Here is a 16999-nt window from a genome sequence, read left to right as displayed (position 1 = left end):
AAAAATAAAAATAACTGAATGTCATTATTCCATCTCAGTTCAGATGTTTGGACTCCATTCTGGGGTTTCTTCACATTGTACCACTTGGTCTGCCAAACACTCTCCAGCTTCGCAAGGTAAAATGATTCGTTAAATTTTGTTTTCATTTTTTTCTAATAAGAAAGGTAAAACATTCATTCATTTGAAAATTTGAACACATTAAAACACCAAAAAACACTAATTCACAATCTCACCTTTTTCTTTCTATCTTTTTTTTCCGTCCTTTTAAAACTAAAAAGGGGTAAAAACCTGCCTATCCTCCTTCTAATTTAACTCCTAAATATAAATATAATCACTGTCAGCATCTTGGACATTTTCTGAGTTTAAAGACACAGCCATCCACACACACACACATTTTTCTTCTTCTATTTTAACAAAAGTGGATTTCTGCTATATATACTGTTCTGAAACTTACTTTCTACATCTTTGCAAAATCAATACATATATATGTACTGAATTCTGTCCTTAATAGTATTATATTGCATGAATACACCAAAATTTATTTAGCCATTTAGGGTATTCCCAGTTTGGAGCTATTATTAGCAATTCCATCCCTTTATGTATATAGTTATATGTATGTGTTTTTGTTTTTGTAGGACAGATTTCTAGGAGAGAGAGTGAAAGGTCCTATGACATATACATTTAAAGTTTTGATAGAGATTATCAAATAGTTCCCCAAAGAAGTTATACAACTTCACATTCCTACCCTTAGCAAGAAGGCCTATTTGTCCACATCCTCACAAACACTAAATATTAAGAATCTTTATAATTTTGATCAAGCTAATAAGTAGAAAATGGTATCTCATATCTTAAATATACACATTTTTATTGGTGATATTGAGTATCCTTTCCTATGTTTACATGTCAGTTGTATGTTAGAACCTTTTGCTTATTTTCCTTTTCGGTCATGTGTAGTTTTCTTATTGACTTTTAGAAGCTCGTTATATATTAGGAGCATTGTCTGTCTTATATACGTGTAGCATTGATTAATTTATCATTTGTGAGTTTGTGTATGTATATAGAGGTTGGAGAGACACTAAAGAGAGAAAACTGACTTCTCCATCAAAGTGTGTAAATATATGTATAACACAAGAGAGAGAAAATACGTTAATAAATAGATTGGCTGAAATAAGTACAAATCTTCTTTAACTCCCCTACTTAAATATAAGCTCCAAGAGAAGAGTGACTTTTCTTTCCTGCTCACTTCTGCATTCCCAGTGCCTACAATAGTGCCTGTCATGGGAGAGATGCTCAATCAATGTTTGCTGAATGAAAGCATTAGTCAAATTTCAAGCAGGATGACAAAAGGAAGAATAGAATGTAGGCAGATACCTCTGGAAGAATGGCAGTGAGTCATTCATCTCTTAGTAAGCATTGGCCAAATCCAACTCTCTCTCCTTCCCACTCCCTCCTGTTACTAGGAGAATCTGTTTACTGAGAAAATAGGATTTATGATTTTGAATAAGTGAGAGGCAAAAGAGGAGATTTTGAAGGATGACACCTGGAGGAGAGCTGGCATGGTTGGGATCGTGAAGTGGAGTCTTGAATAGTTAAAGAGTAGGATGAAAGTATTTATCTGTAGGGAGAAAGAAGCATTGAGAGGTTGGAGAAGTGGAGGTCAGATTCTCCTTGCTTTGAAATTTTGACAGGGCGGGTTTGGATTTCTAGATATGTTACAATGCAGAGAAAACATGAAATAGGAGAGAGGATTTTGGTGCAATATTTTCTTCCTGACTTCTTTTGAGTGTATATTATAAGTTTTTGCAGGGCCTGTAACTAAATTTTAAAAATTCACATCTTAGTAACTTTTTTTCACTTGGCTTTATATGATTCTGGGCTATTTTTTTTTTTTTTTTTTTTTTTTTTGAGACAGAGTCTCACTCTGTTGCCTGGGCTAGAGTGCCGTGGCATCAGCGTAGCTCACAGCAACCTCAAACTCCTGGGCTCAAGCGATCCTCCTGCCTCAGCCTCCCGAGTAGCTGGGACAACAGGCATGTGCCACCATGCCCGGCTAATTTTTTCCTATATATTTTTAGTCGTTCGATTCATTTCTTTCTATTTTTAGTAGAGACGGGGTCTCGCTCTTGCTCAGGCTGGTTTCGAACTCCTGAGCTCAAACAATCCACCCGCCTCGGCCTCCCAGAGAGCTAGGATTACAGGCATGAGCCACCACGCCCGGCCCCTGATTCTGGGCTATTAAATGAAGGTATTGCATTTCCAAATTCCTCACTGCATTTCCACACTTACAAGTCAGTCATGGCTGGTTATTAGGAGGCCATTTCAATTAGAACTTCTAAGTTCCATACTGTCATATTGTGTGTTTAATTATTGAGTAAAGCAGTCTTTTTTTGTGTGCTTCTCATAATTAGGTCATTCCAGAAAGATGAAGATATTTAACGTCTTTACATTCACAGCCTACTGGCATTTACTGAACGGTAAGGCACCAAATCCTTTCATTAAGTTCTATGATTTTAAATATTTTAACTATGAGTTAAAAACTAAAATGATAATTTTAAATGGAGATAATTTTCTTATAGAGAGAACGTTCTATTTTTCCTTCTGTATTCCATAAACAAGTCACCTGTGTCATTGTGTAATGACATAGAGAATATAGACAAACCAAAAGAAACAAAATTAACCCATCACCCGTTTCCCAGGGTTAACTATTGAAAATATCTGAGGAAATGGCCTATATGTAGACTTTTATTTATTTGTTTGAAATAAGGTCTGGATTATTCAATCTAGGTTGCTCTGTGACCTGCTTTTTCTGTTGAGGATATTCTAAGGAAGAATTTTAGTAAACATAGAAAGTGTCAGGTTATCACAGTATTAGCACGATCCTTAGGCCCTGCCGAAACTCCATACCAATGGACCTCTGGCGAGAGAATTGATCAAAAGTGTTGGGAAATAAGAAGAGATAACTACCCAAATCTATTCACTCTACGTAGAAGGCAAATAGGTGTCTAGTCAAAGGGCATTCTGGGGTTGTCTTCTTGAAACCAAGTCTCCTTGGTTTCCATCACAATATAATATTGCTACAGTAATATATGCTTGTGAATTGTGGGGCAACTTGTTTAGCTAATTTTATTATTCTAAGTCAGGGATGAGATATAGCATCCCAAAACATGTTTCAAGCCCATTGGATAAAAGATGTATTTTAATGAAGTAAGTCCTTAAATACAATCATCACATAACGAACCAGATAAAGTTATTGTAAACCCTGATTTTGTAACTGTTTTGAGGAATTTTCCCTCTTCTAAAGACTGGTCATCTTTCTTTTCAGCATTTACTATCACAGTTCCTAAGGACCTGTATGTGGTGGAGTATGGCAGCAATGTGACGATTGAATGCAGATTCCCAGTAGAAAAACAATTAGACCTGATTTCGTTAGTTGTCTACTGGGAAATGGACAATAAGAATATTATTCAATTTGTCCGTGGCGAGGAAGACCTGAAGGTCCAGGACAGTAGCTACCGTGACAGGGCCCGGCTATTGAAGGACCAGCTCTTCCTGGGAAGCGCTGCGCTTGAGATCACAGACGTGAAACTGCGGGATGCGGGAGTTTACCGCTGCATGATCAGCTACGGGGGTGCGGACTACAAGCGGATTACTTTGAAAGTCAATGGTAAGAATTATTATAGATAAAAGTGCCTGACCTTTATTAAAAAGATATCCCGAGTATTGAGAACTTTTCATTCTTGAAAGTCCAGATTTACTTTCAGACAGAACAGCACAATCCGTTCATTCATTGATTCACTCATTCACACACTGAGCATTTCTGGAACACCTGCCATTTGACAGTCACTGGAGATCTGGAACCAAACAACACAGAGACATGTTCTATAGTATGTTCGGTTTTCAAAAAAAAAAAAAATCCTAGTCTTTACTTTTTTATTATTATAAAAGTAATACAAGTACTTGCAAATAATTCAGATACTATGGAAGAGAATAAAATGAATTGCAAAAGTGCTTCTCCTCCATTTACCACCATCTTCCATAGAGTGAAAAGATAGTAACCACTGTTTGTGTGTCCCTCCAGAAATTTTTTTATTCAACTTCTATTTTTTTATTTCATTCTGTCTATTTTCCTTCCTTTGAGCCTCTCTATGTCAAACCCATATAAATGTATTAAGAACAAATCCCATTGTAAGGTTCACATTCAAAAAGACTTGAAGTCAATCTATGAAAACAAAAAATAATCTTAGTACGTGTAAAGGAGTCATTCTTCCTCAGAGACGGCATAAGCTATGCTCAATAGGTGTAAATTCATCTTGAAAATGTGTACCAGTGTTACCTTGGATAATTGCAGAGGAACTGTGAGTGTTAATTCCTGGGTACTCACCCACAAACATGTCACTAGGTTACTTGATTTCAAAGTTTGGGGTTGGCCCTAGATAAGTAAAGGAAAACACCTTAACTGGCCACCTCTGCTTTCACTACTGAGTTTCATAGGATTGAGAGTGGAAAGGACCCCAGGTATGAGCAGCTAATCCAAACTCCCACAAAGAACAAAAATCCCCCAAAGTCTCTTCTGCTTATATACTTCCGACAGTGGCATCCCTGTCATTTGGACACCCCTTCCATAGCCTGTTGAAATTACTCCCTGATATTAAGCTGAAATCTGACCTCTCTAGTGATAGTTTTGAGATTACTTACCTGCTTCTTTGGTTTTCATGGTGACCTTTTAATATTTGAGTAGAAGTAAATCATCTCTCCTTGGTCTTTTCATTCCTGGGCTAATGACCACCAATCTGAAGGTCAATAATACAAGTAGAAAAGGTTACATTTATCATACAGGATCACTGATAATTATAAACTCAAAACCAAAATCACGTAGGGATTAGAAGACATGCATCCATTTTATGGTATATTATTAGTCTTTGATTCTGGCTCAATTAATGCTACTGTTGTCAAGAAAATGTCACTTGTGAAGTAGATTTAACTTTCACTGTATTTCTTACCATATGCTTCTCCATTCATGACACTCATGAAAGAAATTTCAGATGTAGTGATTTACATTTTCAACTTTTCTTTAGTCCATCAGCAAATATCAGGCATCTGCTGTGTTTGAAGGCATTAAAGAAATTATCAAGCCTTAGCCTCATCAACAGCTAGCATTTTTAGGTCTGGGATGGAGGGGAAGAATATAATCCTGGCAATCAGGAAGAAAGAAGCATGGAGTGCAAGTTTCTGCTTCTAGAGAGGGTCACTCATCAGCCTATAGTGAGTATGCAAGGAGGGGACAGCTGTCCCTATACTGGGGAAGTGTTTCTTCCAGGTCATCTGGGCTCCATAATATCCCTTATGGATCTGCAGTTTCCTTTGCTGTCATTCAACACAATAGGAAAACTTCTGGCACTGATGAGGTTTTTCCAAGGAGAGGGTCCTTGATGAAGCAAAGCAGATGACCAACCAGGTTTAAGGATCTGATTTGTATTATGTTATAATACAAATATATACAAAATTGTCATCCTAGTCCCAATCTATCTTGTTGGCATTTGCATAATGTGGTCTTGGGAGTTGAGTTGAGTTATACCAAGAGGCTAGACCTTCTGCACTGAGAACAAGGCAGCCACCAAACTTCAGTTGCACTGAGGCATTGTCACCAATGGAGACATGGTGCCTGGCTTGCAGGAGCTTTACAACTTAGGAAGTAGAACTCCTGAGTCACCTCCATATGCAAATGATTTCACAGTAAGAGTTTTTCTTCCCATCACTGCAAATGTGTGGTAACACAGCTTCTCCCCAGGGAGTTTACCTACCATGGGACTTTAAGGGTGAAGCATTTTGAAACTGAAATTTGAGTTTTGTTTTGTATTAAGTCAGTTATCATTATTACTTTGGGTGTTATTGCACCTTTCATGTTTGATAGTTTAAATACCAGACTATCAGGCATCTGACTTTCAATAAAAAATGTTTTCCCCTAATCAGTGAACCTAATAGTAGGGAAAATGAAATGTCCATTTATGCTTTCAGGATCTTAAATGGAATTAGGCAGTTGAAAGAACAAAAAGTTGCATAGTTATCCTGATAAAGCTATTTTGAGCCTATGGACCAAAGATTAACTGCTATCGTTCCATCCCAATCCCATCTCTCCCCTCAAATTCCCCAGCCCTATTTAAGTATTCTCTATAGCATTTATCCCTATCTAAGATATTGTATAGCTGAAAGGGGTGGGGAATCTGTGGCCTTAAGAAGAAATGTGGCCTTCTAGGTCCTTAAGTGTGGCCTTTTGACTGAATCCAAATTTTGCAGAACAAATCCTTTTCTTAAAAGAGGTGCAGCAGAGAAAGATGAAGCTTTTCTTGCCTGCTTTGGTGCTTAAGAAAGAAGAATCTTGAAATCAGAAGGCTGTGTAGCACATCATATAGCTGTACCTATCTATTTTGTTTGTTGTCTCTTTCCTTCTAGAATATAAAGTCTACAAGGGCAGGGATTTGGGTCTGTTTTATTTATGGTTGCATCCCTAGGGCTTGACATACAGTACAGTAGTAGTGTGACAAGAGCACACAAAAAATATTTATTGAATGGATAAGCGAATGAATGATTCCCTCAAATAGGATTAGCCTCAAATTTTGGAAACATAAACAGGTTTAGATATGTGAAAGTTCATTTCCAAGACTGTTCATCAGAAACTGTCAGTACTTTCTAAAGAATACCAAAAGATTACACTTAAGCAGTAGTAGTCAAAAGAGGAGGAGAAGGAGCAGCTCCAGTACTACTACACTTCTGTAGCACCATTCTGTGTTTGGCCCTGTATGAAGCACTCTGCCTATATTAATTCTTTTAATCCTCAGAATGACTCTATGGGGTAGGTGCTTCATCTGTCTAAGATAAATGTTTTTCACATTTTACTGTCTCTGAAATCTGAGTGTGTCCTTCAATAGATGGAATCTTTGATTCAATAATATGTGGTGTTATTCTAACCATTTTAAGGGTGAGGAAACTGATGTCCAAAAAAATTAAGTCATTTGCCCAAGTTCACCCAGCTAGTGAATGGTGAAGCCAGGTTCTAAATCCAAGCAGTCTGGCTCTGAAGTCTGTGTCCTTAATAACCATGTTTTACTGCCTGTATTTGTACCTCTGGAATGTGTATCAAGTTATATATTGACTTCAGAACAATCATGAGCAGGCTGGGTGCAGTGGCTCACTCCTACAATCCCAGCACTTTGGGAGGCCAAGACAGGAGGATCACTTGAGACCAGGAGTTCAAGACCAGCCTGGGCAACATAGCAAAAAAAAAACGATAAAAAATTAACCGGGTGTGGTGGCTACTTGGGAAGCAGAGATGGGAGGACCACTCAAGCCCAAAAGTTTGAGGCTGCATGAGCTATGATCATGCTACTGCACTCCAGCCTGGGCAACAGAGCAAGATTATATCTCTACAAAAAATAAAAATTAAAAAAAAAAAACAAAAAACAACTATCATGAGCTTTTCTTGGTCTTGATTGACCAATATTAGCATGGTGCTCTAGATCTAGTAAACCAGATCTAGATCTAGTAAACCAGAGGTCTGCAAAAATTTTTCATTACCCACCCTATCTGTAAAGCATTTTAAACTAGTGTGTGTGTTCATGCACATGTGTGTGTATAATTATAAAGAATTTATTTTCTACTAATATATAGATTGTATCATAAAGAATTGCCATTTTGAAGGTCAGGAGAAGTTGAATATCACCAATTTCATCTTGTTCAACCTAATATATTGTACATTCTAAAAATGTACAAAAATAGACATTTTAAGAGGATGAAATAAAAATTTAAAAAACAATATTTTTAATGTCTTACTAATTGTGATGCTTCACTATCATTAGCTAATATGTCAAGGCATAATATACCTTAGGGTGAAATTCATTATTAACAAAGGTGGGTGGTCTCGATAATCTTGAGGTTTGTTTATTTTATTTTATTTTAATTTTTTTTTTTTTTGAGACAGAGTCTCACTCTGTCACCCCAGGAAGAATGCAGTGCGTCATCATAGCCCACTGCAACCTCAAACTCCTGGGCTCAAGCGATCCTCCTGCCTCAGCCTTCCGAGTAGCTGGGACTGACTACAGGTGCATGCCACAATGTCCGGCTAATTTTTCTATTTTTAATAGAGACGGGGTTTCGCTCTTGCTCAGGCTGGTCTCAAACTCCTGACCTCAAGCAATCCTCCCACCTCAGCCTCCCAGAGTTCTAGGATTATAGGCCTAAACCAACGTGCCCAGCCAATCTTGAGGTTTTTTAACCAACACTTTGTCAGGTCCAATTAAGTACTTGTTTTTAACCTCATAAGAGGCTGATAAAAAGTGTAAATTCTGTCATTTCTTTTTGGTTTGTGCTTGAATTATTAGTGTTGTCTTCAATCCTCAGTTTCTTTGAGGGAAATTTTCTAATTAATTTTTCATGTTGTAAGATGGTTAGTTTAGTGAAAATTAGATAAGAGAATTTGAAAATCCATCATACCCCAAAGTGAGTCACTGTCCTCCCTTCACTGTTGTAAAACTCTTATCTTCCTATAAGACCCTTATGTGGCACACAAAGTGTGACCTAGTGTCAATCACTAAGGCTTATTAGGCCAAAGTTATTTCTTAATTGTTATGATAAAAACACATATATGAAAGTTTTAATATTTTTTCCTATACCCCATGTATGTGCCCCACTTTAGAGACTAATATAGTGGATACTTAATCAATTCTTGTGGAATAAATCCACTCATTCATTGGACCCAGAGGTATACCATATTTATACATATTTCTCAATATGATACAGCATTCTCCTTTACTCTTCTTCCATTAGAAATGATAATAGGTGGGTAAATAAGCAAATATTTTACCCTTAATATTTTACCGTTAACGGTGATTTTAGGCTTGAAATTTTAATTGCCCAGAAATCAAGCTATGTACCAAGTGAACTACACCCCATTATGGTAATATTACTTCATGAAATATTTATTCCATGAAGTATAATCAGTAGATTCCTTTTTAAATAATTCTTAAACATGACAGATGCAAGATTGAGGATTCGAGTATTAATAATATTATTTGTGTGCTTTGAAATCCTAATTATGTTGAATTCCAATGTTTCCATTGATGGTAGTTTCATTAATTTAAGAGTACCAAAATATCATGTCATTATTTATTTCAGTTTTGTTTGATCCTGGCTGTTTTGTGTTAAATCTCTGTGACTAAATCATGTTACTAATCTATTGTTGTGTATTTGGTAAAGGAATGGAGAGTTAAGGTTCTGGACCATTAGTGGTTACTCTGAAGTATTTGAAGTAAAATAAAGATTATACCAACAAAATAACATGTTAATGTACTTGTAATGAACAAACATAAATAAAGACCTTATGGTATATAATGCACTAAGCAATCTACTAGAATAGTCAGCGAACTGGGTATCTTAATCCTATAAAAGCATCCAGTTATCTAAAATATAATCAAACTTTCTTCCTTGAGTATAATAATTACTTACATGATTTGTTCAAATAGCCAGCATTAAAAAATTTTAAAAATAAGTATCATAACGTAGTATTCTAGATGGAATCTCTAGAAAAGAAAAAGAACATTAGGGATAAACTGGTGATGGATGGAATAAATTATGGAGTTTAGTTAATAATAATGTACTAATATTGGTTCCTTAGTTATGACAACTGTACCATGGTAATATAAGATGTTAACAACAGAGGAAACTAGATATGGAGGATACAGTAATTCTGTACTGTCTTTGCAACTTTTCTATATCTAAAGCTATTCTAAAAGAAAAAATACATTTAAACTTTAAAAAGTATCACCAAGAACATGGATCAATTTTTACAAATAAAATAGTACATATTTTCATGTCTAATTTCTGATCATTGACTTAAAGTCATAAAAGTAAATGACAAATCAAAATCAGATATTCTGTTTATTAAATAAAGTCTAAGAAAGCAGTACTGCCAGCCAGCCGAAGAGGTTTGTGTTTATGAAGACAGCTTTACAACAACAAAAAGAAAATATCCAAGGAATAAATTTAAGAAGAAATGGGCCCATGTAAAAACTATAGCACTTTACTGAGAAACATATGAAGACTCAAATAAGTGAAGAGACATATTTTATATTAAAGGCTGCTGGTTTAAAGATAACAATTCTCTTTAAATTAATCTTTATGTGTACTTTAAGCCCAATAAATATACCGGCATGATTTTTATAGCAAGATAGTCACTCCTTTAAGCCCAAACTTGACCCAGTTTTGAACTGAGTTGAGGCAGAACTAGCAGAGGTTCCCCGCTGCTGAGGCATCTGAACATTAAGCTTATTTCTCTGAGAACCAGCCTGCGTTGACATTTTTTCTAATGTGGACCATGCCAAGCCACATGTCTAGTTCTGTGCTATGCAAAAGCCCTGACTTCTTTTTGCTCATGATCTAGCCCCGTATCGCAAAATCAACCAAAGAATTTCCATGGACCCAGCCACCTCTGAACACGAACTAACATGTCAGGCTGAGGGTTACCCCAAGGCTGAAGTCATCTGGACAAGCAATGACCATCAAGTCCTGAGGGGCCAGACCACCATCACCAGTTCCAACAGGGAGGAGCAGCTTTTCAACGTGACCAGCACATTGAGAGTCAACACATCAGCTAACGAGATTTTCTACTGCACTTTTCGGAGATTAAATCTTGAGGAAAACAATACAGCTGAGCTGATCATCCCAGGTAATATTTTGAATGTGTCAATTAAAATGTACTTAACACTGTCCCTTAGCACCTAGCATGATGCCTGCTCATCATAGTCATTTGGTGTTTGTTGAATGAATGAATGAATAACACTGTATTTACGAAATGCATTCTGCTTCCTCACCTCCATTCATCCAAGTTATATTGTTACTTAATGCTTAATGTTACTTAATAAACATTCACCAAATAGTTTTTGAATATGCCCTATTTCCCAGGCATTATATTAGGCATCATGTGCACACGGAAGAATAAGACACAGTTCACACTCCCTGGGAAAGAGATAAGAAAACAGGCAACCCCATTCTATGTAGGAAAGCCTCTTGTAGCTGGGGAAGCTGGGGAAGAATACTCAATTTAGGCCATGTTTCAGGAATCCAAATCCTAGCACATCAGAGCTGCTGCCTCTTTCCAGAGTTCCTGTGGCAGGAAACAAATGGAATGTACTTTTCTGTCTTATTCCAAACGGGATAGATCCTTTCTCCCTGTATATTTCTCCCAAGGTAGTCTATGATATTTTAACTCAGGACTGTCTGCTTGGTGCCTAGGACATGAGGCTGTGTTTCTCTGGGCACATCATTAGACTGCTTTGTGCTTCACTTTCCCTGTAGGGTTATAACCTACAAAGTTATTGTAGGAATAAAATAAGCAATAGTATATGAAAATCGTTTGAGACTCTTGCCTGCACAAAGTCAACTATTTTTTTTTTAATCTCACTACCCTACAGAAGTAGGTGGGGTGGAAAACAGAGTATGATGAGAGACCATTAGAGAAGGTGAGGTGGGTGGGCATGACGTTTAATACAAACCCAGAGATGTCCTGAGAAGCACTTCTCGCTGCTCCTTCCCCCAGTAGATGTTGACAGGAAAACTCCAGGTACTTCAGAGAAAATAACTGAAATAACTGGATAGAAAAGTCAACCAATAGGAAAAGACAAGCCAGGATGGTCTTGCAAACAAAAAGAGAAAAACAAAAGTTTAGACAAAAGTTTAAGAAGATGCTTTCACTGGGGTATGAGACCTCAGGTCCTGAACTGTCCTTCAGTAAGAGCTGTATTAGTGGATTCCTGCTGTTTAAAAGCTGTGTTATGACAACTAATTTGTGGGGCATCCCAGAGTAACTCACTTGACTGCTCCCCTAGTCTGTGTCCTCATCTGTAACTTGGGGTTGTATTTTTAGTACCTGGTACACCTAACTCATAAAATTGAGTTGAGACTCATATAAAATATATATCAACAGGCTTTGGGAACTGTAAGCTGTTAATACTAGTCAAATGCTGGCTGTCATTGTGGCTTTAAAGCTTGAACCAGGTAGTTAGGGATCATGGGTCTCAGTTCACAGTTGAGCCAAGCAGGAACTGACTAATGGAGAGAGGTGGGGTTCGGCAGTCTAAGCATCCATGTGGCACAGGAGCCCTTTTCCTCCTGCATCGGACCACAGACAATGAGACTAGTGAGAGGCACCAATGACTCGATGTCCAGAGGTGTTCAAACTTCAGAGAAAGATAAGAGAACAAGCACTGGTCCCCAGTCATAACCTCAGATATGAGGAGGCAGGAGCTCCTCAGCAGTGCTGATTGGCCTTCCATATTCCGCTCTGGGCCACCTTTGCCATGTACAGTGGGCTGCTAGCTTCTGTATTAAAGAATGCAAGAGGAAGGGAAGTAATCAAGGCCCCCATTTAGTATTGAACAGCCATTCCCTGTGGTCCCATGCTAAGCACTTTACAAACATTAGCCTTACAAGAAATTTGTTAGCATTTCCGTTTTTTAGGCTGGTTAAAGGACTTGCCCAAGATCTCCAAACTGGTCAATGGGAGCAGAATTTAACCCCAGGCCCATCTGTCCAAAGCCTGGGCTTCTTCCACTTCTCCATGCTGCCCCCACTTTCTTATCAGAGGTATCTCACTATTCCAGCCACTCACTGGCCAGGAACTTTGGTATTTAAGAAAATTAACCTAAAGCTAAACTAAATTATATTTCAAGGATGATTATTCCCTTGACCTCTTCCCATCAAAATTTTATCTTTAGTCACTTTCTTTTTGTTTTGTTTTTCAGAACCACCTACAGTACTTCCCCAAGATGAGAGGACTCACTTGGTGATTCTGGGAGCCGTTCCATTGTTCCTTGGTGTAGCGCTGACAATCCTCTTCTGTTTAAGAAAACAAGGTGTTTCCTTTATTGCAATGGTCTCCACTGGGGATGAGAGGAAGTGTAAGAAGATGTTATTGTTGTCACAATGGCACTCAGTAGGCAGGGCTAAGGATGCTAAATATTCTGCAATCTGCAGGACAGTCCCACATACCAGGGAACTGTCCTACCCAAACTGCTAGCGGTGCCCGTGCTGGGAAACACTGATTTATAATACGCTGCCCTCCTGTTAGCCTTCCCTCCCAGTGCCAAGTTTCAATTATGCAAAGTGGGTTTCAGCCATGCCATGGTGTGGCACCTCTTCCTTGGGTCCTGCTAATTTTACTGTTCTCCAGCATCACCTAGATTGGAGGACAGCAATGAACACTTGTAATAGAAGTTACCGGGGGAAATGCGGGGGTGAGTTGGATCATGGATTCAAGGAAACCCGACTTACCTTTGCAAGTTGGCACAAAGGCATTCCATTGTTCAATAGCAGTTATAGTAAAGCTGAGTGGGATTGCAGGGTGAAAATCAGGTGTACAGAAGTGAGGGATGGGAGAATGAGTGGTGAAGGAGGTTGAAGAAGACTCAATGTCATACAGTTTCTTTCCATCATGCAAATAATCACAGACTTACAGAAGAGAAAGAGCTAAAATGCCTGTTAATTTCAGTTGAATTTTAGTCTTGCTTTAGTTGCACTGTTCTATTGAGCTGGTTTATGAGAGCTCCAAGTAATAGAAACAGTTCCTTCTGTAGAACCGTGGTATTTTTACCATAGAGTATTCTGCAGGATTTCCGGTGGGGGATGTTATGTAGATTTTGAAATAATTTGCATGTGTTTATTTCTCAATTTACCCATGGGAACAATTAAAAGCCAGGAAAATGAACATATTCAAATAATTTCCTCCCATTTAAGATGATTTGAAGTGAACATTTCCCCCAGTACTTTCAGAAATATACCAAGGATGGCCTGCCTACAGAGTTGTCTTATGACAAACAGGAAAGCAGAATATGGAAGGGAATTCCAGTAGTCATTGAGAAATTCCCCACAACATTTTATGAAGGCGGATGTGTCTGGCAAAGTGGTGTAACTGAGGGAGTAGAGATCAGCTGTTTACAAAGAATAGGTCCTTAAAAGAACTTAGTTAGGCAAAATATTAATATAAGGATCAGTTTTCAATGACAGTAAGATTCTGAGATGGAATTGAGTTGCCCAAGGACATGATTATTGTCAACTTGCATTTTGAATATTTCCCTGGAAAAAAAAATTAGTTGGCATTAGGAATATCTACAAAGCCAATAGATAATAAAGTACCTCAGAATATGGTCCATCTCTGAGAGAAAGTTGGAAAATAAAAGTATATACTCCTCAAGAAAATCTAGGAATAAAAAAAGCATGTGGCCCTAAACTATTGAATTATTAATCATTATCCTCAGGGATTGGGACCTGTGTAATAAGGAAGTCTACCAGACTTCCTAGGGGATTAAAAATGTTTTATAGGAACATGCGATGTAAACTTGAGTCACTATATGGAATGTAGGGTTGTGCTATATGAAAATAAAAATGATTTCTTTTTCTCAAGTGAGAATAATGGATGTGGAAAAATGTGGCATCCGAGATACAAACCCAAAGCAGCAAAATGGTAAGAATATCAGAAGGGACTGGGAAGTTGAAAAAAAGAAGGAAACAAAAGCTGAAGCAATAAAAAGGAAAACTCGATCAATGATAATCTCCCCACCTTTTAAAGAATGCTGGTGGTAGGGACTGGGGCTGCTATTTGCCTCACGACTCTAATGTTAGAACTCTTCCCACAGTCTGGGGAGATGTAGGAACAGCCATCAAAAGTAGAGAGTGGGGAGCAGCTCTGTGGCAAGAGGAGAGGAGAGAGGAAGGGGGAGGAAGCAGCTTCTCTTGCCCTGCATTCCAGCATCTCCCTGCAACAGGGGACTGGGTTGACTTAGGTGGATGGATCACTCATTCATTCATTCTAAAATCCCACGTCAGGCACTGTGTTAACTGCTTCATGTAGAGTATCTCATTTAATCCCCCCGACCACCAACCCTGCCGCCAAAAAAAAAAAAAAAAAATCAAAGAGATAAATACTAGAATTATTCCCATCTTACAGTAGAGAAAATAATGTAAAGTGCCCAAGAACACACAACTGATGACAAAAATCAAGCTTGGAGGTGACTTGCCTAACCATGGCCACTTACTCTTAACCCATCAGCTTCAATCCATTTTACTACAAATGTCTACATTTATAAAAGAGCAGAAAAACCACATCCAGCTTACTGAACTAAGGTGAAAATTATATTAAGGTTTTTATTCTTACTAATGTAGTTAGAAAACAAACTGAGCAATGGGCCCAAGTTTAAAGTAGTGTAATTAACTTGCACAAGCTCAACCAGGTTTCATTATGTGATCCGTGGCATTCATTTGTGTGGTAAAGCTAATTAACAAGTGTTGTTTGGGTCATCCTAGGGCACCAACCATCCAATTTGCTCAGGACAGAGGGGTTTCTCAGGATGTCAGACTTTCACTTTTAAAACTAGGACAGTCCCAGGAAAACTAGTCATCCTTTATCATGTAGGGGTTATTGAGCATAAATACAATCTGGCTCTTTCTCTTATTTCAAATTTATTATATCATCTAGCAAATATGAGTTATGTTTCTCATTGGACTTTATTGTTATTTTTTTCCCAGACCCCTCCTCATAAAATTAATGTACTGTTATCACTCTCCAGATACACAATTTGAGGAGACGTAAGCCAGCGTCGAAACTTGCGATCTTCAAGCAGGGATTCTCAGCCTGTGGTTTGGGAGTTCCTCGGGGCTGCACACAACCAGAGGAATGAATGGGCCGGTGGGAAGTAGACGATGTAGGACTGAAAAGGCTCAAACACTGAAAATGGGAACCTGGGGAAAGAAGAGAAGAACAAAGAAAGGTGGAGTGGAAAGGGGAGCCTGGAAAGAGACCTCAGTACTTCAAAATGACTGAGAGACTCATCACGCACGTGCAAGGGAGAAAAGGCACTTCTGAATGAGGAGCCTCCAAGCAAATCATCCATGGCTCACCCTAGGAAAACGAGCTAACAATCCCTGATGTGATGGTCAGTTCCTGCAGACGTGCCCTTTGCTGCACTCAATTCCTCAACTTGTCTTTCGTATGACTGAGGGTCCCAGTGTTGCGACAGTATTTATTGTTTCTATTTATTTTGAGTCTATGGAATCTTGTGATGGGAGGGTGTTTGTGAATGATTTCCTTTGAAGACATATTGTAGTAGATGTTAAAATTTAAAACTAGGCTTGTTGCTTAACAACTTGCTTGCATTCAGTAAACCATAAAGTATTTATAAGGTGCTTGGTACCCTCCTGTAACCATAAGTACAATTGGAAGCACAGAGAACAAACCATTGGTTTGTATAGGATCTTACTTTATTTAACCCCCTGGTACTTTGGTTGACTTGAATAATCTTATTCTCGGACCGCAAGTGTCTGTTGCAGTGTCTGTTTCATTTAAATATCAGCTTTACAATTACGTGGAAACCTACACCCATAGTCTCATTTCATGCCTGTAACAACCCTGTTGTGATAACCACTATTTTTACACTATTTTTACAGCCCAGGAAACAGAGAGATTAAATAACTTGCCCAAATCAGTAAATAGCAGAACTCAGATTTCCACAATGGTTACCCATTGTCCTCTTAGAATGTAATTTACAGCAATTTTACTTTAAGCAATTAATTTATTCAAAAGCTATTTATTAAGTGGCCTTGCAATATCAATCACTGCCAGGTATTGAGTCTACAGATGTAAGCAAGACAAAGTACCTGCCCTCAAGGAGCTTGGTAAGAAAATTCATGATTACAATTTAGCGCCATGTCATAGCATAAGGTGTTGGAGGAGAATGATGGCGTGAAAGAGAAAGTCTAGCAATGTTGCCATGAGGAGGAGTAGGCCAGTCAATGTGTTCTGGGACAGTTGGACATACTGAAACATTTTAATAATCAAAACAATTTTCGTTTACAAGGAGAAGCCAGTATTTTAAAGAAGTGTGGGAAATACCTCTTGAATTCCTTTTCTAGCATTATATTTGTCCCTGATTTATTTGCCTTCACCATACAATCTGAT

At 38.0% G+C, this 16999-nt stretch overlaps 1 protein-coding gene across 2 annotated transcripts; it reads left to right on the top strand.

Annotated features, from left to right (window-relative positions):
• Positions 1-41: 41 nt before the first annotated feature.
• Positions 42-16091, top strand: CD274 (CD274 molecule). Of its 2 annotated transcripts, XM_012647390.1 has the most exons (7): positions 42-116; positions 2409-2474; positions 3323-3664; positions 10433-10717; positions 12792-12902; positions 14450-14509; positions 15612-16091. In XM_012647390.1, exons 1-7 carry the CDS (start codon positions 44-46, stop codon positions 15632-15634), a joined length of 960 nt encoding a protein of 319 aa, XP_012502844.1. In that variant the 5' UTR covers positions 42-43; the 3' UTR covers positions 15635-16091. The 2 variants fall into 2 exon arrangements, with proteins under 2 accessions (XP_012502844.1, XP_012502843.1); XM_012647389.1 differs by lacking the exons at positions 14450-14509; positions 15612-16091 and having other exon boundaries at positions 12792-13157.
• The last annotated feature ends 908 nt before the right edge of the window (positions 16092-16999 follow it).

This window comes from Propithecus coquereli, unplaced genomic scaffold, assembly GCF_000956105.1.
Source record: "Propithecus coquereli isolate 6110/MARCELLA unplaced genomic scaffold, Pcoq_1.0 Scaffold267, whole genome shotgun sequence".
NCBI lineage: Eukaryota > Metazoa > Chordata > Mammalia > Primates > Indriidae > Propithecus > Propithecus coquereli.
The sequence above is the reverse complement of the archived record's forward strand: the minus strand, read 5'-3'. Positions and strand labels throughout refer to the sequence as shown.